Source organism: Lissotriton vulgaris, chromosome 6 (assembly GCF_964263255.1).
Source record: "Lissotriton vulgaris chromosome 6, aLisVul1.2, whole genome shotgun sequence".
Lineage (NCBI taxonomy): Eukaryota > Metazoa > Chordata > Amphibia > Caudata > Salamandridae > Lissotriton > Lissotriton vulgaris.
In genome coordinates this window covers 1,510,162,502-1,510,184,622 of record NC_141694.1, presented here as the reverse complement: position 1 = coordinate 1,510,184,622, position 22,121 = coordinate 1,510,162,502, and the positions used below count along the sequence as shown (strand labels likewise).

The window sequence follows — 22,121 nt, the reverse complement described above, 5'->3', positions numbered from 1 at the left end:
AACGAGATGCCATGACAAAATCCAGAATCAGATACGTTTGTAATAGGATCAGAGCAACAAATATGTCTCTTGTTACACCCTATGTAATAGATTGCAGGAACTCCTTTGCCTTTACTTCCAATGTAAAGAACTGAGTATGTTTCTTATGTATGAATTTTAGTGTGGCTGGGTTGAATAGATAGAATTGAGTCCTTTTGCTCTGAAATGAGGTAATAAGCTGTCTTAGCTGCCACAGTTTTTCCACCATCTGGTGGCAAAAGTCAGGTCTTACAAAACTTTCTCACCCCTTCCTCTTTCAGGGCATGCCAGTTCATACACAGCTTGACGGGCTAGGAAATTATTGATTGATATCAAGATCGCCCTGTGTCTGACGGTATTTTGCCCTGACTTTGTGTGCTGTGTAAATGGGAACCTTTGAGCTCTCTGTATTTCTGAAATCCAAACCAATTGCGATAGCACAGGAAAAGCCTCTGAGAAGAGATCAACCACAAATGTTCATACATCATGACCCTCTATGCCTTCTGCGACCCCCAGTATTCTGAAGTTGCTACCCCTGAGGCGGTTTTCCAAATCTGTCAGTTTCCATTTAGTGCCCTCTTTAGATGCCTTGATCGATTCAGTTATTGTTTTTTGAGCTGCCAGCTCATCCTCCAAATTAGATATCTCCGTTTTTGCCTTGGTGACTCTTTCCACAAATTCGGAGCAGGATTTTGCTATGTGCTGGATCGAATTTTTCAACTTGTGGCAAGCCGCTTGAGTCTGTTGGCTTTCTGTGCGGGTTTATTCTCTGAGCCATGATAGTCTCATAGATCATGGTCAGTGAGATCCCCTCAGGTTTTCCACCTGCACTTTCCATCAGGTGTTTGGTTACCATACCCTCGTCCTTCCTTATTCCTGCCGAAAATGAGTAGTCCCATGCTAAATCTCGACCCCACTCTATCGTGTATGGCCTCTTTGCCATGTTCCATCTTCTTATCGACTGTCCGTGGGGTACTCTCAGATGTATCTGTCCCCTGATCTTGGTCTTCGGGGTGTAGACTGCTTGATTCCTTATGTCCACTACCTCAATTTCATCCCGTGATGAATCCGGGGGTCCGAAAGAGAGAAGAAATATTCATCGGAACCAGTCTTCTGAATCCTAATTTGCACACCATATTCCTCCCCCCCCTTGCTTCTTTACCTAGTCCATCCGTGCTCAACACAGTATTTTTCTGCATGTCTTTACTTAATGTGTCCTTTCGGGCTGTGCTGGATCCTGTACATTTCTTTATTTGTACCATCGGGGATACTGAGCCAGGAATCTCCCCTGTCTTGACTGTAGCCATAGAGTTTAGAGAGGTATCTCCGGCTCTGTTTATTTGATCCTTCGGCTGGCTAGCTGGTGCTCTGTATTAATCCTATCCTGCTCAGGGTTTGAAGTGGAACTCAAACATTTGCACATTTCCCCTGTTGGTCCCCCATCTTTTTTCAAATTATGTTGTTTTTTCCCTCTCACTGGCAAAAGCAAAGAAGAAATATTTATTTATTTATTTATTTTCTTGTATAGCGCAAGAATCGACCCCGGTCGGGGTATCTCCGCACTTTGCTCGCTAAGATGGTGAAAAACAGGGACATTGCAGATGAGCTGAGGTTACAGTGGTGGAACTACAGTAGATTATTCCTCTGCGAACAAGTTGGTTTTTAGCCTTTTTCTAAATGATAAGTGATTTGTGATCTGTCTGAGGCTAAGGGGCAAATTGTTCCACAAGGTCGGTACCACTAAAGAGAGGGCTCGGCCGCCTTGTCTGGTCTTTTTGATAAGAGGGGGTTTAAGCAGAAGTTGATTGCTTGACCGCAGATCTCGGTCCGATTTGTAAAGCTGTAGTTTTTGGGTTAAATAGTTGGGGCCGTTTCCAAACAGGCACTTATGGACAGTACAGCAGATCTTAAATTTGACACGTTGGCGTATAGGGAGCCAGTGAAGTTCTCTCAACAGGGGTCTGGAAGATGTTCTAGAGGGAGCATTCAGAATCAGTCTGGCCGCCGTGTTCTGAACCACCTGTAGTCGATTGATGGCATCCTCGTTAGCTTGTATCAGGAGCCTGTTACAATAGTCTAATCGACTTATGACCAGGGTCTGCACAAGGGTCTTTCTGTAGGTGTCCGGTAAGAGAGGGAAAACTCGTCTGAGCAGGCCAATAGTGCGGAAACAAGCTCCTGCAATCACATTTGCGTGTTCTTTTAGGGTTAGATTTTGATCCAGTTTCACACCCAGATTTTTGACTGTCAATTTTGGGGAGGGTACTGGTCCTAAATCCAGAGGCCACCAGTCGGGAGACCAGAGTATGCTAGCTTTCCCAAAGAGCATCACCTCTGTCTTCCCGACATTACATTGGAGGTAGTTTGAGGCCATCCAATTTGAGACTACCCTCATACCTTCCGCAAAGTTTTCCCTAACATTAGAATTAAGGGCATGGAAAGGGTAGAGGAGTTGAGTGTCGTCGGCGTAAGACACTGGTGTGAATCCATACTTCCTCACAATCTCAGCAAGGGGGCCACATACACATTAAATAATGTGGGGCTTAGGCATGAGCCCTGTGGCACCCCCTTCGTGAGCGCCCTGGAGATGGAATGATAGGGGCCCAGGCTGACAGATTGTGAGCGTCCGGAGAGGAAACTTTCCAACCATGCAAGAGCTTGACCTCCAATGCCCACTCCTTGCAGTCGGCTCAGCAGGATTTTATGGGACACAGCATCAAAAGCGGCTGACAGGTCTAACAGCACCAGAATCATTGAGCCTCCTCTATCCTGTGACATTTTGATGTTATCGGTCACGGAGAGGAGTGCTGATTCGGTGCTGTAGTTGGGCCTGAACCCAGATTGAGATTGGTCCAGGCCCCCTGTCGCCTCTATGAAACTGGAAATCTGGGTGTTAACAAATTTCTCTGCCAACTTGCTCAGGAGGGGCAGAAGAGAGATGGGGCAAAGGTTGGAGAGTTCTGTCCAAGGAGAGGTGGTATTTTTGCGTATCGGATTCACTACTGCCTCTTTCCACTGCTGGGGAAGTTTACCTTCTTTAAAGGAGAGGTTGAGGATTTTTTGAATGATTGGGCATAATGTTCTGCTCAGGTTGTTTGTCAGTCTGGCAGGGAGAAGATCATGAGGGGAGCCAGATTTCATGTTGCTCAGTAGTAATAAAATATCACTCTCTGTGACTTCTGGGATGTCATTGAAGGTCTCTGTGGGGGGTTTTTGGCATAAGAAGCTATGATCTTCCGACTTATTGGGGTGTTTGGCCAGGATTTTATTGTAGATCGTGTCGATCTTATCCTCGAAGAATTGAGAAATGTTATTACACAACTCTTGAGAGAAAGTGTCGGGGCTTTCGCAAGCCGAGGGATTGGTAAAGGTTTTAAGGATTTTATGTAGTTCTCTAGTTGAGTTGCCGGCTTCATCAAGCTGAGATAGTAAGCAGGTTTTTCTTGCTTTTTGAATGTTTTTATAGTAGGTAGATATTGCCTGCAGATAAAGTTCCTTACTGGCTTACCGCAATCCTCCATGCTTAGTTCACATTTATTCTCTCCCATATCTTCAGTTTTATCCGCCGTGCCATTCTTTCCGCTCCGATGGTGTTGCCCAGTTTTCCCCGTGCATGTCAATTCCATTGTAGTACGTGTCTTCCCATGTACTGTCTTCGGAGGCATTGAAGCGTAGAGTCCTAGTCAATTGATTTTGCCCTCAGGACTCCATGCTCTGTATGGAAGACGGGTGATCCGCCAGCTACAGCTGAGAAATCGGCATGCGGCTCCCTGAACAGTCGTCCCCAAAAGTAGCATGCCTTGATGGTCCCCAGGTAAGACCTCATTGATCCAGCACGTTTGAGCAGCAGGGGGTTGCATAATGCTTCAATTTACCCACTGGGGGAGAAATCCGGGGGCGTTAGTCACGTGTACGACTAGCGGCCGCCATCTTGCCTCGGCAAAAACCTCGTCTGCAGAGTACTCCTACTGTAGTAAGTACATTTTCCAACTTCCGTAGCGTGAATGTGCCTGTCCTACACAATCGTCGTCAGTGTGGCATGAAATAAAGAATAAACTTCAACACAGTGTGGATTCCAAATATCTTTTATTCTTAGGCACAAGGACCAAGACAAATAGGGACACCTGACAAGTTGTCTCCACAGAAGAAACAGTTGCCCCATAAGCTGCTCTAGCACTTAACCAAGATCATTCCCATGTTGGCATGAGTACAAATAGTCGCAAGCACAGCAATAGGAAATTGCCACAGAATCCAACACAAAAAAACCTTGATTTATCTGAGACCAAATGGACTATGGAGAAAATAAACAGAAGAACATTTAAGGAAATATTCCAGTTAGTTGAAGCTAATAATTTGGACTGGAGTAAAGTGTTACAGGCCCTCATCCCAGCATATTGCGTGTCTCCCCACTCATCCACAAGAGAATCACCTTTTGAGTTCACCAAAATGATTCTAGTGCGGAGCACGGAAGTGAGATTCAATAGAGTAAATGAACGGAGAATAAAGGGAAATGATTTGAAAATTAAGTAAGAAATATTTCGGTGAGAGAAGAATGGAAAAGGATACTGTGTTCAGTGTGGGTGATTGGGTAAAGGTGAAAGCCCAGATTGGTTGTGGGGAATGCTCAAAGTTTACTGAAGCTATGAAGGTAATCAAATTGTTTAAAAATGCAGTAAAGACCAATGATGGGAGGATAGGGAACAGGAGTCAGTGGTAGTTGTCATTCTCCCTGACTCAGCTTCCAACCTGGCAGTGTGAGGTTTCACGGTTCGTAGAGGTATTGTTGAAGAGTTTGTTTGGCATGAAGAGTGACCAGAGACTTAGAGATGTAGAAGTGGTCAGCTGCTCCGGAGACCACGTGATTTGCATAACTACATTAGCGCTTGACTTCATTTATATATATAAAATAGGCAAACATTTTATCTTCCACTCAATATTAATTTGTTTATAGAGTTTTATTTACAATTCATGTATTTTCATTTCATCTAGGATAGAACTTTTATGATGTATTAATTTCTGATTTTCATTTCCAAGATGAGTAATGCTATTTTCTGTCTACATTTATGTGTTAAGTATGTAATATTTAATTGAAGGAGAAGTGTGGTATTCCTGATTACCAAGTTAATTTATGTACTCTTCCCCTAGATTCTATTATGGAATATATTGATGCTCTGGTAGAATGTTTAGGTTCAAGCAGGATGGCAATTGGAGTTGGAACCTGGACGGCTAAGGTGCTGTTATAAAATGCGTTGCAGCAATAAACTACTTTTTGTGGAGCGCATTTATGGCCTAAATTGGAGTATAACAGGTGGCTATCTGCCAAAATCCTGATTGTATCCAAGTTATTGATATTTGTAGTCCATGCAGAAAAATGAAAGCCCCCAACTACAGCTCTTAGAATGTATTCTACTGTATGCCTACTGGAAACACAAACTCTGCTAATCATCGTCGCTAGGCCACATTCAAGCCACTTTGTGGCACCCTTAAATTCAGTCCATTTGCCTTTTACCATTTTTTAGCCATACAGGTCACCCATCCTCTCCTGAATTTCAACACTGAAATGCCATCTTTTGGAATTGGAACGGCAACTGATTTTGCTCCACACTTCTATAAATATGTCTGTTTGCAGGCATGTATGGCCCCTTGTCTTTAGAAATATTATTCTCGTAGATGTATGTTTATGTTTACCGAGAACATTCTTACTACTGATAAATAAATAAATCGACTTGGCTTGAAAGGACATAGCTGGTACTGTGCTTCAAAAACTGAAAGGTTCCGGTATTAGACATTTTTGTTGCTCTGCGATTGCTATTCCCAAACCTTAAAATAGTTGTTTGATCATTCTTCATATGTTTTCTAACACCGGGTTATATTTTTCTTCCCTAGACATACAAGATAATAGCTTCAATATGAGTGTTGTCACTGGTCATGGCCCCACTTCTTGGGAACTCAGCATTTCTGTTGATCACCAGTATGAAGCAGAGGAAAAGGAATTCTCCATTCGAGTATCAGGGGATCTTCATGTTGGTGGTGTAATGCTTAAACTAGTGGAGCAAATAAGTAAGTTTATTGATGTTGATTGTGCTATAACATATTGAAATTAGTGGCAGTAATTTTTGCTATTATGCAACAAAATGCAATTCAGGTTTTAAACATGGCTACACATCAGGACATGTCTAACAATTTAAATTTCAACTGCTGTGTACAATTTTAAGCTGGACAAATTTATGTAAGGGGTTCTAATGCTATATTATGATCTGCCTTTAGCCACATATGTTTTTCCTACGTCTGTAAACACTGGGGTTTATTAAAAATTGCGGGGCTGATTTACAAGAAAGTGACGCATCTGTAGAGATGCGTCACTTTCCCAGTGCCACCCTGAGAAACCCTTTAGGCACCATGGATGCACTGTATTTACATTACGGCGCACCATGCCGCAAGGATTGACAGATGCGTCAGAAATTCTGATGCCTCTATTTTTGCAAAAGTTACGCATTGCTGGAGTTGTGTTGCAAGCATGACGCAACTGCTGCAATGCATGGGAGGCTTATTCTCATTGTGCTGCGTCACTCCTTATGCATGCTCCAAGCAGGGATAAGGTCTTGACGCAGTGGCGTCCTAGAAATCTTGAAGATTTCACTGCGTCACTTCTGCAAGGCTTTTTTGCATGGGAACGCCCACCGTGCATACATTATACCTGATGCAGGTATAATGTGACGCATGGTTTTACAACTAGATGCATCTCCCTAGATGCGTCACGTTGTAAAAGGGCCGCATTTTTATGCAGCCGATGCATCACAAAAAGCGACGCAACAGCAGCGCAAAAATGACGCAATGGCAGCGCAAAAATGACACAAGGGGCTTGTAAATATGCCCCTGCATATTTATGAAAGTTTAGTGCTTAAAATGTTCTTTTGTGATCTTATTGGTCACCACTGCGAGCTTTAATGCTTTTTGTTTTAAAAAGAACACATTCCATGCTCAGGCACTGGCTTTGTTGTCACTATCTCCTCCTACACACTTTATGAGGCCTAGCTCCCGGCGCGCTGGACCCAGATAGGCATGCAACTCTGGTGTCCACACACTTTCAAGGGGAACTCCTCCAGGTACATTCTGAGGCCATAGGCTGCATGATAGTCCTTCATGTGCCTGCTGCTGTCTACGCTGCTACACTCCATTCTCTTTTTAAGACATGAGAATACAAGCTATTGCGTGCAGGGACTGGATTGCTATGTCACATTTCCTAGAACATGGTCTGCATAATTAGCATGAATGTGAGGGGTTTAAACTCGCCAGCCAAAAGAATAGCATTACTAACACAGGGCTACAAGTCAGCCTGCAATCTGAGAGTGTACATTGAGGATTTTCCCTTGAAAGTGTGCGGCCACTAGGATCGCGACCCCCGCTTTATTCCCCTGACCAGACACCAGATTTGGCGATTGAACCATCTAGAACGCATTCCGCTCCATGCCTTTTTCAGGAGGTGGGTCTCTTGCAGGAGACATATGTCACAGCGGACTGCCATAAGCTGTGTTAGTAATGCTATTCTTTTGGCTGGCGAGTTTAAACCCCTCACATTCATGCTAATTATGCAGACCATGTTCTAGGAAATGTGACATCGCAATCCAGTCCCTGCACGCAATAGCTTGTATTCTCATGTCTTAAGAAGAGAATGGAGTGTAGCAGCGTAGACAGCAGCAGGCACATGAAGGACTATCATGCAGCCTATGGCCTCAGAATGTACCTGGAGGAGTTCCCCTTGAAAGTCTGGTCCTACTTTGACATCCTGTTGTATAGGAAGGCATTGCGACAATGTTTCCATCATAGTGGGAGGAGGAGGAAAACAGTGAAACGTGTTACTGTCCACGAACCTTCTCACACATTCCACTGATCTGGATGAGGCTGCACCATCCTTCAGTATCCACCAGGAGGGGAAAGACGTGGGTCAAGTTAATTGATGAAAATAGTCCTCATGAAGTCCTCACCAATTAAAGTACTGGTCCGAAACATCAGATTAACATATCTATAAATAATTAATTAATTTCCTTTCATGATACATCACTTACATAAAACAGAAAATCTGTGGAGCCCCCATTTTTATCATATCTGTCATTCAGTTGTTTTTTCGTCAGACATTGTGCATGTTTTCTAACTGCGTCACCTGTTTTTGTTGTGTGATTCACATTGCACTACCATTTAAAATCAAGGCATTATTAGAATGACCAGTGGTCAGTTGAAATGTGTAATGTGTTCATCATTCGTGTATAAGTTAAATAGAGAGGAAAATATAATGCATGTTTCACTGCATATGGTCTCTCATTCCCATGGCATATGTACGAATAATCACCGTAATAGATGCTTTCACACTGTTCCCTCACAAATTACTGATGGAGGGCAGCTCCTTTGGCCACTGTTACCAAGTTTTCAAGCCCAGAGCATTGGTAAAGATTTTTTTTGTGTTCTGTGTAAGTGCTGCACAGGTTATTCAATTGTCACATACTCCAAGATTTTATTTTTAGCATAAGCCTCGACAATCGCGAATATGTTCATTTTTGCTGTATTGAATGCATGGCTGGGGTGAATTTGATTTGGCAATCCCTGTCTCAAACTTTGCAATTGTTCATGTGGCCCTGATGTGAGTCTCTGCATACCGTCAAGATCTTAGAAGATTTTCTTTTACAATGGTATTTTTGAAATAAATCATATGATGAGGATTTTGTTCTTTACATTTTAATATGTTGTTAGACTTGTCATGCTTAGGATGGTCTTCCCCATTCCTTTTACCTGCTTACCTCTTTTTTTACTGTATATTTTTGTGGCCTTAGGACTAGGAGTACTTTACCACTGCTAAACAGCGCTGAAGTGCATGTGCTTCTCCCCTAAACATGGTGACATTGGTGTATATCTGATTAGCATATTTACTTAACTTACAAGTCCCTTGTAAAGTGGTATACCATATACCAATGAGCCTGTAATCTAAATGCTACTAGTGGGCCTGCAGCACTGGTTGTGCCACCCTCACAAGTAGCCTTTCAAGCCTGTCTCATGCCTGCCAGTGCACGGCCTGTGTGTGCATTTTACTGCCACTTCCACTTCACTTTTAAAACCAGTTGCCAAGCCTTAAACACCTCTTTTATTTATACACGATCCACTTCCTGTGGAACAGAGTATTCACTTCCGATACTATTACGTGTTTAGATGTATACTGTTGTAAGAAATTACGGCAGCGTCACCGTGTTGCAGCAGGTACGTCTTGGCTTCACGATAAGAGGACGAGCGACTGTTCGGTATTTACCGCTGGCATCTTTCACTGCGATTGAACGTATGTTTTCACCCGGGCTTGGATTAGGCCAAGTTTTGGCACACACCAGGGTGTGTGCAACACTGTTGTTTTTTATTGCGAGCACTTCCTTTGAGCGCACACTGTTATCTCAATCACCACGATATGTATCAGTAGGTACTTGGGCATTTATGGCTGAATACTACATGTCCGTAGGTACGCTTTTTACTCAGTTGCACATGTGGGAATTTAGTCATCACTCTATATCACTCTATTTCTTCACACATGAGTTAATGTTTGGGTCTAACACTGTATACTCCTGTATAGCATGCAAACGACTGATTTTCGTATTCGTCAGTTCTTGGATTTTTGCAAATAAATGCGTATGTTACCTTCCTAGTAGGAATTACCCAGAATCATATGAATAGTAAAGTTGATGAAATAACACATGAAAATAAATGATGAATAAATCGAATTGAAAATCATTCAAGTGGATGACAATTTTTTGAAGCGACAAACGTCGTCCGGAGTCCTTTTTGAGTGAATTATTGTGTTGATTGGAGGAGGTTTTTCAATAATTTTAGAAAGTGGACATTTCTCTGCTTTTAACTTAGCTCTGTGTGCCTCCAGCCTATTTCCAATAAATGGTTGACAGCTGCACTTGTTGCATTCCCTCTCGATAGCCACTAACACCGGAAGGGTGGGTGTGAGAGAAAACTCATCTGCCTTCTGATAGCTCTTCCTGGGCAGGATGAGAGAGAGGCGATGCTGACACGTACACCTGAATAGCCAGTGTCCTGTTTCCCACACAAAGGGCTCATTAACCCCCACAGACAGCTTGACGGACAGGGGTGGCATTAAAGGGGGCCCGTGAACTTCGAGGGCTGCTTTGAAGTTGCCCTCAATTAAAAGGCTCATTTGGGTATGAGTACTGGGGCTCTAACCCTATCAAGACAGTGCACTACTGGACCTGTGAAGAACTCTATTAGGAGTAAAGACTGATGTGCCACATGGATTTCCACTCTTGCCTAATTGCTGCTCTGAAGGAACTGCTTTCTGCTTTGATGAGCTGGCCTGCTGATCTCTGCCCTGCTGAGGACAAGAATTGGACCTATCTCACTTGAACCCAGGGTGACTCCAAGGGCTTGCCGGCTTGCCTGTTTTTTTGAAGTCTCAGAGCCATCAAAGACTTCCTGCAACAGCACCTGTGCTCTGCCATCTGTGAGGCCTGCCCTGTTGAGTGGTGCCAATCCAGTACTGGGCGCTTAAAGGGTGAGTTTTTGTTGTGCAGAACCATTAGAATCAACACAGTGATGACTTTGCGTCGATCATAACCAGCACAGGGCCCTGCAACGCAGTGTTGATCTGAGGACCTGAGGACGTCCCTGCATGGCTCGATGATGAAACAGGACCCAACTGCAAGGTTAGATGATGCAGTGCCTGGATTTGTAAGGGATTGGATGCCGACGCGGACCCAACAGCAAGGCTCAACATCGAAGCATCCACCCAACCGCGTGTATCGGAACCGACACATCTACTCTTTGGCGAGAACGCTTGCTCCATTGAAGGTACTTTTTCATTGGGTCCAGTGTGGCTCCTGTAGCTGGCCTGCCCTCCATCGTTGTCCGCCTGAACTTTGGATTTACCCCAGTCCAGCGCAACTTCAAGTAACCCCTAAGCACTACTTTGTGATTATTTTTTTTTTATTCTTAACTCAGTTTCTACTTATTGGATTTTTGTTGTTTTAGTCTTGGTTTACTCAGAAAAATATAGTCTATATTTGTAAACTTGTGTGTAGTATGTTTATGGCGTTTTCATTGTGTTATTGTGTGTGTTGCATAAATACTTTACACTTTGCCTCTTTAGATAGGCCTAACTGCTCTGTGCCAAGCTACCACAGGGTGAGCACATGTTATTGTTTAGTGTGTATCTAGCTTATCCTGACTAGGATCATGGTCCCTACCTGAACAGGATGCATACCTCTGCCAACTAGAGACCCAATTTCTAACATATGTGCTATAAAACATTGATTATTAAACCTATGAGAGCTACCATTGTTGGGCATTTATCTATAAATCAGTGCACAACTTTCCCGAAAGAAGCTTCTCGTGAGTAGAGGTCCTTTACCATTGCCATCTTTTGTGGCAGACTTATTTTGGCATGTGTTCCCACTCTTCAAGCAGAGCATCTGCACTACTAGTGCTTTTAACAGGATGGAATTGAGATGCTTTTGAATGAACCGTAACTAAGTATAGTCTGGGATTTGCAAAATGTAGTTTTTCTTAGGATTGCACTGTAGAGTTTGCATCCAAACGAGATTTGCTATACATAAAAAACACCCCATGAGGAAGATGAGATGAGATGAGTCTCATGTGAGTAAGTTAAGCTCTCAAATCAACTGACATTATGCCACATGTTTCAGAGTGTCAAATGTGTGGGGTATGCTTCTGACACCATGTTATGCACTTACCAGTGATTGATCATAGAAGAAATTGAGGCATTTTTGTATAGGTTCCAGTTTGTATACCATCCGCAAACACATGTAGAGAAAATTACCTCATTCTGAGATGGCCCTAAAATCCAGATTCTACTTCGTGAGGTAATAGCATTTCTTTCTGGGGGGTTTGCTGTGGTATTCCCACTCTCCATTCAAAACTTTTGCCCAGATTATGAGTGGGCCGGATTTTAGATGTTGGACTACCATTTGTTCAGAAAGAAAAGTTCCAGAAATGATCCCTGCACCTAAATCTGGGTATTACAGTTATGTTTTACTGGAATGGGAAATAAAATGCAAACCTAGAACTACCAGGCCCAAATTCAAATTTAGAGTCCCCATTACAAATCTTCTCCACCAGCAGGTGATAAATTGGAGCAGCAAGTCGAGTTCAAGGACATGGGTGAGAGGTCCAGGGTAGAGAAGGCACCAAGGGGCACATTTAGTAGTGAGCTGAGAAAATGACATTGCATGTTCTACTCTATGCCAATGGAAGTATCCGGCAAGGAGCCTGGCTATGCTTGCAGCTACATCCGGATACATGAATGTGTTGCCTAGATTTTCTGGCTGGTAAAATTGGGCGCAGTTTAAACTCACTCAGAAAATCAAGATGTGGGAACAAAGTCACTTGTGCCCGGTTACACCGCTTCATCCAACACATATTCAGGCCCTTTGTGCTCTGTATTTCATCCTTTGTGAAGACACATCTATTTCAAGGTTTTACTGGTAGTATGAGAGGGCAGTATTTTAAAGTGTAACGAGCCAGGACAGAACTGTGGTGCCTTAAGGTCGTAATAAGATACTGAGTTGTTTAGACATGTTTAATATAGCTCTTTTACCAACTAATTACTCTCACATCTGGTAAATCCTATTACAAGAGTTGTTGGTGTGTGGGCATAAGTTCCTAGTCCAACCCTAGCACACAGGCTATTCGAAAACTGAACCCATGTCCTTGGTCCTTAGAAAATTAGGGAACCATTTCATAAATACATTTATGATTATGTGAAGCAGGCCCGGACTATCCCTGTCGGGTTCCTGGCAATTACCTGGGAAGCTGGAAGGTTAATAGCTAGTTTTGGCACAGGCTGAGGCTGCTTTTGGTCTTTGGGTGAGTGTGATCTTTGTGTGAGTGTGACCTCTGCTGTGACCACCAGCAGGTGTCCACTCTCTTTCCATCCCCCAGGGCCACCAGGATTGTTTTTGTTTGCTGCTGCTGGCAGATTGAGGCCTGGGGACCTGGCTTACCTGGCTGAGTACCTTAGCCAATAGGTGATGAATCTCCTGCACCATACAGCGTACGAAGGGACAGTTGGAATGTGGAGGAGTGTGCTGCAAATGGTGCCACTCATATTCTGCCGTCCCCTAGAAGGTAGGTCTGCTCACTGCTTTATGAAGGGACAGGGCCTTCATAATACCACCTTTCTGGAGCCTCTGTGCCAAGCGGATATCTCTGGCACATTTAATGAGCACTCTCGATATCTGGCTTTGAGGGATGGGTGTCTTCGTAGGTCTTGGCCGTAGGAAGGGGGCCTGCTAGTGCTAGTGTCTGGCGGAGGACCTCGCTTCCTCTACAAATGGGTTTAGGGCATGCATGCTTAATCAGCAATCACTGACTGACTGCACACTATTTAAAACATTGCTGCCAGTTATTATATTCTGGCATGTCATTAGACTGTGAAGAGGATGTACCTTAACCTTCTTCCGGCACTATGGCCCATCTGCTTTTAAATATTCTGGCATGCATCCCAGAGCTTGAGTGCCTAAGGAATAATTTGCCTTCTTTGGGTACTGCAGTTAGTACAGATCACTAGTGTTATGATCTCACAAATGGCACACCAAGGCTTAACTAACAGCTCACCTGTGAGTATAATTAGTGTATTTGTTACACACTGGAAGACAAGTGACTCTTAGGGTCTCAGTTGGGGTATCATATACAATATGCTCCTTGATTTGCCTACTGGATACCTCAATTCCTGCATGAGAGATAAATATATAGCAGTGGGGCTTCCTGCCATGGGCATGGTCTTTCCCCCACCCCAAAAGGAGGACTGGCAGTTTGTCTATAAATATAGGGGGGGCTGCCCACAATGGGTATGGCCATGCCCCCACCCCAGAGAAAATATGGTGACAGTCTTTCTGCCCCCCTGGATGGTAGATGGGGTGATAACTTTCCGTCTACCCCCCCAACCCCCGGGGGGGCAGAAAGCCCAATAGTCACCAGGGTAAACCACAGTGGTGGACATGGCCATTCCCCCACCTCAAAAGGGCTCCAGGTCTTTCTGCCCCTGCCCCCCAGGGGTAGATTGTGGCAATTACCCCAAATCTCCCCCTTCTCAGGAGGCAGAAAGACCACTAGACAAAAGATACTTCATTATTGTCATTTGTATGTGGGGGAGGGGCCCTAGTGCCTGCAACATGAACATATCAAACAAAGGTCAATTGGAGTCCCCTTGTAATGGCTCCCATTGGCCTTGGTTTTATCTCTTCCTGTTGTGGCCAGTAATCCCAGCCACATAAGTGGCGCAGCATTTCGATCTGCACATTGGTGTAACTCTGGGTTGTAGGAATTTTGTTGATTCCTGGCGATTCTGGATGGTTCCATCACAGAAACATAAGGAAAATGCGTGATTTCAGGAAAAGTATGAGCTTTGCATGGCCTTGTGGGTAAAAAAAAAACCTCACGCTATCCATGCAAGGCACATCGCCCTGGAAACATCTGCTGTTCACAGGTTTGCATGGGTGGCACCACAACACAGCCCCAGATACCACAGCTACCCTGATTTCTTATCTCTCAATTTAGAGCTTTAGGGCCTTTTTGTGTCATGGTCTCATGGCCCACTCACACAAGTGGGAACTCAAGGCGGTAGGAAATATGTGGCTCCCTGCAGATTCAAGAACTTTTAATCACAGAAATGTGAGGAAAATGTGTGTGTTTTTTAGTCAAAGTTTGAGCTTTGTAAGGGATTCTGGGTAAAATCACCCCAGTGATAACCACACAAGTAACCCCACCCTGAATTCCCCAAGGTGTCTAATTTCCAAAAATGTGCAAGTTTGCCTGGTTTCCCTAGATGCAGGCTGAGCTAGGGTCCAAAATCCACAGCTACCCACTGTGCAAAAAAGGGATCGGTATTTAGTGGAAAAATGTGATGTATCATCTTGCGTTTAAGGCCATTTCCTGTCACAGGCACTAGGCCTACCTAGGCAAGTGTATTAACATTTTTATTGGGATACTTTGAGAATGCTGGGTGGAGGGAAGTTTGTGGCTCCCTGCAGATTCCTGAACTTTCAATCACAGAAATGTGAGGAAAATGTGTTTTTTTGGTCAAGTTTGAGGTTTGCAAAGGATTCTAGGTAACAAAAAATGCAGCGAGATCCACATAAGTCACCCCACCCAGAATTCCCGAGGTTCCTAGTTTTCAAAATCTGTAAGTTTGCTAGGTTTCCGCAGGGGCCGGCTGAGATAGGGCCCAAACCCCACAGCTACTCACATTGCAGAAAAAGAGTCTGTTTTGAGTTAAAAAAAAAAAGCGATGTACCCATATTGCGTTTTGGGTGGTTTCCTGGCACTAGGCCTACCCTCGCAAGTGAGCTCCCATTTTTATCAGAAAACATGTGGAAGCATAGAATAGAACATTTGTTATTAATAATTGGATTTCGCCACATTTGTGCCTTCCAAATTTATGCCAGTGTGTAGAAAGAGGACATTTTGAAAAACACCCTCTAAATCGTACGCTTGTACGTGTGCCAAGAAATTCACAGATGTGCGAATAACCAGTGCTCATTCCAGAAATACATAGGTGTCCTTGATACCCATTTTTCACTCTACATAATAAAAACATTGTACAGTGCTGCTCAGTTGTTGACTCTGTGTAACATGGATTTTTAGACAGCATACAAACCTTATACATTCCTTCAACCAGAAGGGTGTAGCGGACGTAATGGTATACTGCTTTTGTAAATCTGACATTGTGACAAAATGCTACAGATGAAAAGGATGTCACACATGGCTTTTTTGTACTCATAATATTTTTTTATTTCTTTGGGAAAACCTCAGGGGATCTACATATATTACCCTTTGATAAATTCAGAAATGTGTCTACTTTCCTGAAATCCATAGCTTTCCTGGATCATCCATGGGTTTCACACTGGTTTTCACCACAAACTGGACATAGGTTGAGAGCACAATGGACTACCTCTTTGAGAAATACCCAAGCTGTGGTAAAAATGTATTTTTTTTATTCAGCTTTGCATGTTCCTGAGAGCTGTGAAGATGGTGACTTTAGCACAACAAACTGTTCAATTATGTCATTGTTAGGGGGAAAACAGGCACTTCTATTCAGAGCACTTTTTTCCCACAAAACTACACATTTTGCTTATGGTGTTCGTATTTTCTTGGTCGCCTACAGGAGAAGCCACAAACCCTGGGTACCCCTAGAACCCCCAAGATGCTGGAAGAGGCGCAACTTTGGCCTGAATACCTTATGTTGGAAAAAAGTTATGGAGCCCTAAGAGCAAACTACCCCAAATAACCAAAACAAGGCTCCGTCCTGGAAGGGAGAAGGCCCAGCAGTTAAGGGGTTAAAATATACATGTCATGCAAAAACCATTAGTAGAGTATAAATCAATAAAAAAGAGATGCTATCCATTATGAATCTAAACTCCCAGAGACATCAATTGCTAATTGGGTTAACTTATGGAACTCACAGTTACAATAGCACCATTTATAGATCAATCTAGATTCCGGATGATTTTAGACCCTTAACAAACTTTTTAAGTGATTCAAATAAATATTGAGACTCTGTAGATGAAAAAGGTTACCTCCAACATTTGCCATATAGCTAGCTGTACAAACATGTAGGCCTGTGGGATAAGATCTAAGGCCATATCAAAGAACTCTTCCACAAAAACCTAGCTTTAAATTAAACCAAAGATGCTCTAGGTATATTTGCTGAATCACAAACCCCATCTGCATAATATGCTGACTTTTATTAATTGAACTCTTCCTAGGCCTAGGAATCATAACAATACTTCTTGACTGGAAGAAAACTCTAAAACATATCAATACATGCATGATGTCACTGACAATGCTCCACAGGATGTGCTGGAGTAAACCTTTTGGGAAAACTTACTCCAGTAGCCCATCAAGACTAGTTTGAAATAAATGTGACCGATAAAGTAGAGCAAGCCACCATTAACATCATATTACTGAATATTATTCCCCACAATTCCTTAATTCCATTAACCAGCACTTCCCAACTACTCTTCCTTAACATCCTTTCCCTTTATTTCCACTAACAGGTTCACATACAGTCTCTAATCATACATTTATTGACCTTCACAGTCTCTCATTTACTCTCCTACTCTTCTATTCTGCTGTTCCTCAACACTACGTATTCTTCTTTCACCATCTGGCACGAGGTCTAATGCAACCTGCAGAAATAGAATGCAAACTGTTCACATTTCCTATACACCTTTTTATTGGCATGCCATTCCTATATTTCTCATCTGTTCTGGAAATGCCTCTATAGATAATTGGGGTAATATATGTAACTGAAGTATTTGAAGAGTCCATACAAATCCTCTCACTTAGATATTGTTGCCTCAGTTTGTGTTCTGTTTGCATACTAAAAAATTTGAAATTAAAAACAAAAATGTGGGGAGAGTCTGACTCTGTATAAGCTTTCAGATCAGGCTAAAATTCTTGAAACTCAGGCCCTGGTAGGTACAGTGGTCAGATTGTGCTGAGTATGGAGTTCAATAGAGATGACATGAGCATCACATTTTTACAGTAACTGAATGGCGACCTAGGCACCCATGTTTCATTTTATTGACCCGATCACTTGACCTGGTGATGCAGGTGTTGAATCGCTGTGTTATTATGTGCGAGATGGCCCTTTCAGAAGAGGCCACATGACTAAGATGTCCTCCTGTAAATTATAACCCTCCCAAAACAATTAACATGAGGCATAGCCCATTAGATAACACATAACAAATGTGCCATCACTAAACTGCAATATCTTGTAGAATAGAAAAGAATGGTAACAGACTAAAACTAAGTTCTTGATATATTGCACTCACCATTGTTGCATGAGAATACTGGAACTGCTGTCTTGCATTTTGAAAATGAGATGCTCTTTCCCTTTCACGTTTGTTAATCTATGAGGCAGACTGAAGTCCTGGCCAAGTGCCAAACCACATTGATCACATTCGCTGGGTCCCATTCTTCTCCTGTAGACAGGATTATATGGTGAGCAATGGTACATGGTAGTTACATTTCAGTGACTGAAGAGAGGAGCATGTTCAAATCTGTTCTGAGATGCCACCACCAAATGATCCAGATCACCAAATGTGCTACTCTGGCATTCTACATCAATGTCAGCACCAACAGAAGTAAAAACATCTTTACCATTGTGAAAGATTTCACGTCACCATCGGCTGCCCACATCTCAATCACCCCTCCATAGGACCCCTGCACCAATCTTTATTCATTCTTTAGCAATAAAATGACTGCCATTTACACCAACTTCAGCCCACAACCAAAGGTGACAGACCTCTCCATGTACCTGACAATAGTATCCAAAGAATCAGTGCTAACCACTTGGCCCGTCATCACCCCAGAAGAAACTGTCAGCACCATGAAGTCCATCTACTCGGGGGCCCCATCCGAACCCTGGTCCACCTTCGCTACTCCAGAAGGCTGCAACCCATCAGCGTCATGCTCACACCCATTCTGAATGCCTCCACCTCTTGCTCGACCTTCACAGATGCTAGAAAAAAAGCAACTGCCTTCCCATTGCTGACAAAACCCTCTGCAGACCCTTCAATGCTTGTCAACTACAGACCAATCTCCCTGTTACAATTCCTGGCCAAGGTCTTCGAGAAAAACATTAACAGATACCTCACTGAATACCTAAATGACCACCAGCTCCTTGGCACTACTCAATCTGGTTTCCGACCCAACCACAGCAGGAAACTGCCCTCATCGCCACCATGGATGACATCCACATGACTCTGGACAGAGGAGGAAAGGCGGCCATCATCCATCTGGACATCTCTGCTGCATTTGACACAGTCTCTCACCACATCCTCAGCTAAAACCTACATGACATTGGAGCCCAAAGGCATGCGCTCCAATGGATGTTCTCCTTCCTGACTGGAAGGCCCAGTCAGTAAGCCTGGCACCATACACCTTGGATGCCCACAACCTCATCTTCAGAGTTCCTCAAGGATCCTCCCTGAGCATGCTCCTCTCCAATGCACACATGAACCCTCTGGCCAGCATCATTTACTTTCACAACATCAACGTCCTCTCTTCTGCCTACAACACACAAATCATTCTGTCCCTCATGGACAAGATGCACAGTACCCTGATCAAGTGCAATACCTGCATGAATGGAATTTCCCACTGGAGGAAGACCAATTGTCTTAAGCTAAACACTGAACAGACCAAAATCATGTTCTTTGGGAAGAACACCTGGTGGCCAACAGAGCTAGGACCGACACCCACCCCCCACCCATGTCAAGAACCTCAGTATCCTCATTGACAGCAAACTTGACATCCCCGCCATCGCCTCATGCTTCCATACCCTGAAGATCCTGAGGAAGATTTTCAAATCGCCCCAGTCAACACCCAGAAAACTGTCACGCTCACCCTGCTTACAAGCAAACTGGAGTGCAGGAACACTCTCTATACCGGTATCAACAAAAATGCTCACTTGAAGGCTGCAGATGAATTCAGGACTCGGTGGCCAGATTCACTCTCAATCTCCCACAATCTACTCACATCACACCACACCACACCACACCTGAAGGGGCTCCACTGGCTCCCTGTTCACAAATTAGCACAATCCAAACTCCTCACATACACTTCTAAGGCACTACAAAATCCTGGCCCAGCATACCTCAAAAATATTATCTACTTTCACAAACCTTCCAGACACCACCGCTTGTCTGGACTCCTACTTATACAAAACCCTCACATACAAAAAACCTGATGGTTGAGCTGTCTCCTACATCACTCTTAAGGCATGGAATGACCTGCCAATGTACATAAGAGACTCTTCATAACTTCTTAAATTCCGCAAGACGCTAAAGACCTAGCATTTCAAGTACTCCCAGTCAACACCCAGAAAACTGTCAAACTGGCCTTGCTCACAACCAGCTGGACTATGGGAACACCCTCTATGCCAAGATCCGCAAAATACTCACTAGAAGGCTGCAGATTGTTCAGACTCAGCAGCCATAATCACTCTCAATCGGTTATGACAGAGGTACACAAGGCCAATACACGCATGCCGCTACAACACATCTCCAACAACTAATGCATCTAACCAACTCATGCCTTTACCACGCAATTTCGTGGTAAAGGGATCTGTGGTAAAGATAATACCACAACCACCCTGCCCTCAGCCCTAAACACTACCCTGAATTCCCCCCGAGCCCTAAACACTACTCTGACCGTCTTGAGCCCTAAAAATACCCCGATTCCCCCCTGAGCGCTAAACACTACCCAGTCCTTCCAATCCCTAAACACTGCCCTAAACACTACCCCGACCCCCTAAGCCCTAAACACTACCCCAACCACCTCTGAGCCATACACACTACCCGACACCACCAAGCCCTAAACACTACCCCCCCTCCCCTGAGCCCTAAACATTGACCTGACCCTCCTGAGCCCTAAAAACTACCTTCCCAAAACCTGTCCTCACTTACCTCACCTTGTCCTCTCCCGATCCTTCCTGCTCCTGACCATCCCAACATCTCAACCATGCACTGCTGTAACTACTCAAATGCGTGGTTAAGGCATGCATGGTGGAGGTTGCGGGGAAATGGCACATGCCGCTCTGCCTGCATTGTTAAGGCTGTTTCCCCTCTCAATCTCCCACACTATGCCCGCCCCTCTCAATCTCCCACACTATGCCCGCATCACACCACACCTGAAGGGACTCCACTGGCTCCCCATTCCCAAACTAGCACAATTCAAATTCAAACTGCTTACCCATCCTTTTAAGGCACTACATAACACTGCCCCAGCGTACCTCAAAAATCTCATCTGTTTTCACAAACCTTCCAAACAACACTGCTCCTCTGGACTCCTGCTTATACAAATCCCTCCCATACAGAAAACCAGTCCTGGTGGTTGAGCCTTCTCCTACATCACTGCTAAGGCATGAAATGACCTGCCGCTATACATAAGAGCCTTCTCCTAACTTAGATTCTGCAAGAAGCTAAAGACCTAGCTTTTCAAGTACCCCCACTAGGTCCTAATTGTGGGTAGACTCATCCTGCTCAGCACTAGCGTACCCTCCCGGCTGCACTCTACAAATCTGCAATCTGCATAACATACCAAATGCACTTTAGATCACTGCTACATTGGTCTTGACACTGACATGCACTTCTTTTTAGGTGAATGTGCACGTGATCAGTCAAAATGCCATCACTCACAGTGTAAGATAGCCAGTGCTGACCAGTTGCCTCACATTGTATATTGTGGTGGGCCGAAGGGAAATGTGACTGACAGACAAATGGATAAAGAGGGCAACCCCAAAGTACTTGGTGTATGTATAGAACGTATGCATTTTTTAAAACATTTTCGCATCACTTCAGGACAATTTTTTGTGAAAAATTCTGCACCACCTAAACCTCTGCTAGCCATGTTATTCTTAATTCTATGTCTTTATATGTGCCGGTTAAAAATGTCAGTTCTGTGAGGAAAGACAGCGCCTTGTACTCTGAGCAGCTGGAGAGACCAAGAAACATAAACGCGCTGGTTGTGATATGTGCATGGACTAATGGATAATGCACTTGCAGCGGTGACATTAATTGCCCTTTTCATTGAATAATTGTTGGCCTTTTGAGCTTTACAGCCTGAGGCAGTTCTTCCTTCAAATTGGATTGGGAACGATATGGGAGTTTGCTGTACACCATACGCATGGATAGGATTCTGTTTATAATTCGCGACTGAAAGCAACCGCACTTTTAGAGAAGATTCTTTCTAACGAGGCTACCGTGATAATCTGCGAGGCATCACACACCAGTTTCTAAAGTCCTGATGAAGACCCCATAGCGATGGTCTGATTACTACGCATTAAATATAGGGTGTCGAAACGTCGAAGTACTCAAAAATCAAACGCCTCAGTCCCTGCTGATCATTGAATGTTTCATGAATTGGATAATTTAAGCATAGGACTATTTTCAATTAATTCGACGTTGATACTGTGAACATTAAGTTTTTATTTTCATTAATTGAATAACCTCACTAGGTGAATTGTCAAATATAAGTCAATAATTCTTGCTTTTTGAGAATATGTTGAGCAGAACCACTGTTCG

At 43.7% G+C, this 22,121-nt stretch overlaps 1 protein-coding gene across 2 annotated transcripts in view; it reads left to right on the top strand.

Annotated features, from left to right (window-relative positions):
• Positions 1-22,121, top strand: part of FERMT1 (FERM domain containing kindlin 1) — a 303,369-nt gene that overhangs the window by 49,103 nt on the left and 232,145 nt on the right. For both annotated transcript variants that reach the window (XM_086927689.1, XM_086927690.1), the window contains exon 2: positions 5,905-6,078. In XM_086927689.1, coding sequence (XP_086783815.1) covers positions 5,928-6,078 — 151 coding nt within the window. In that variant the 5' untranslated portion in view covers positions 5,905-5,927. The remainder of the gene's footprint in view (positions 1-5,904; positions 6,079-22,121) is intronic.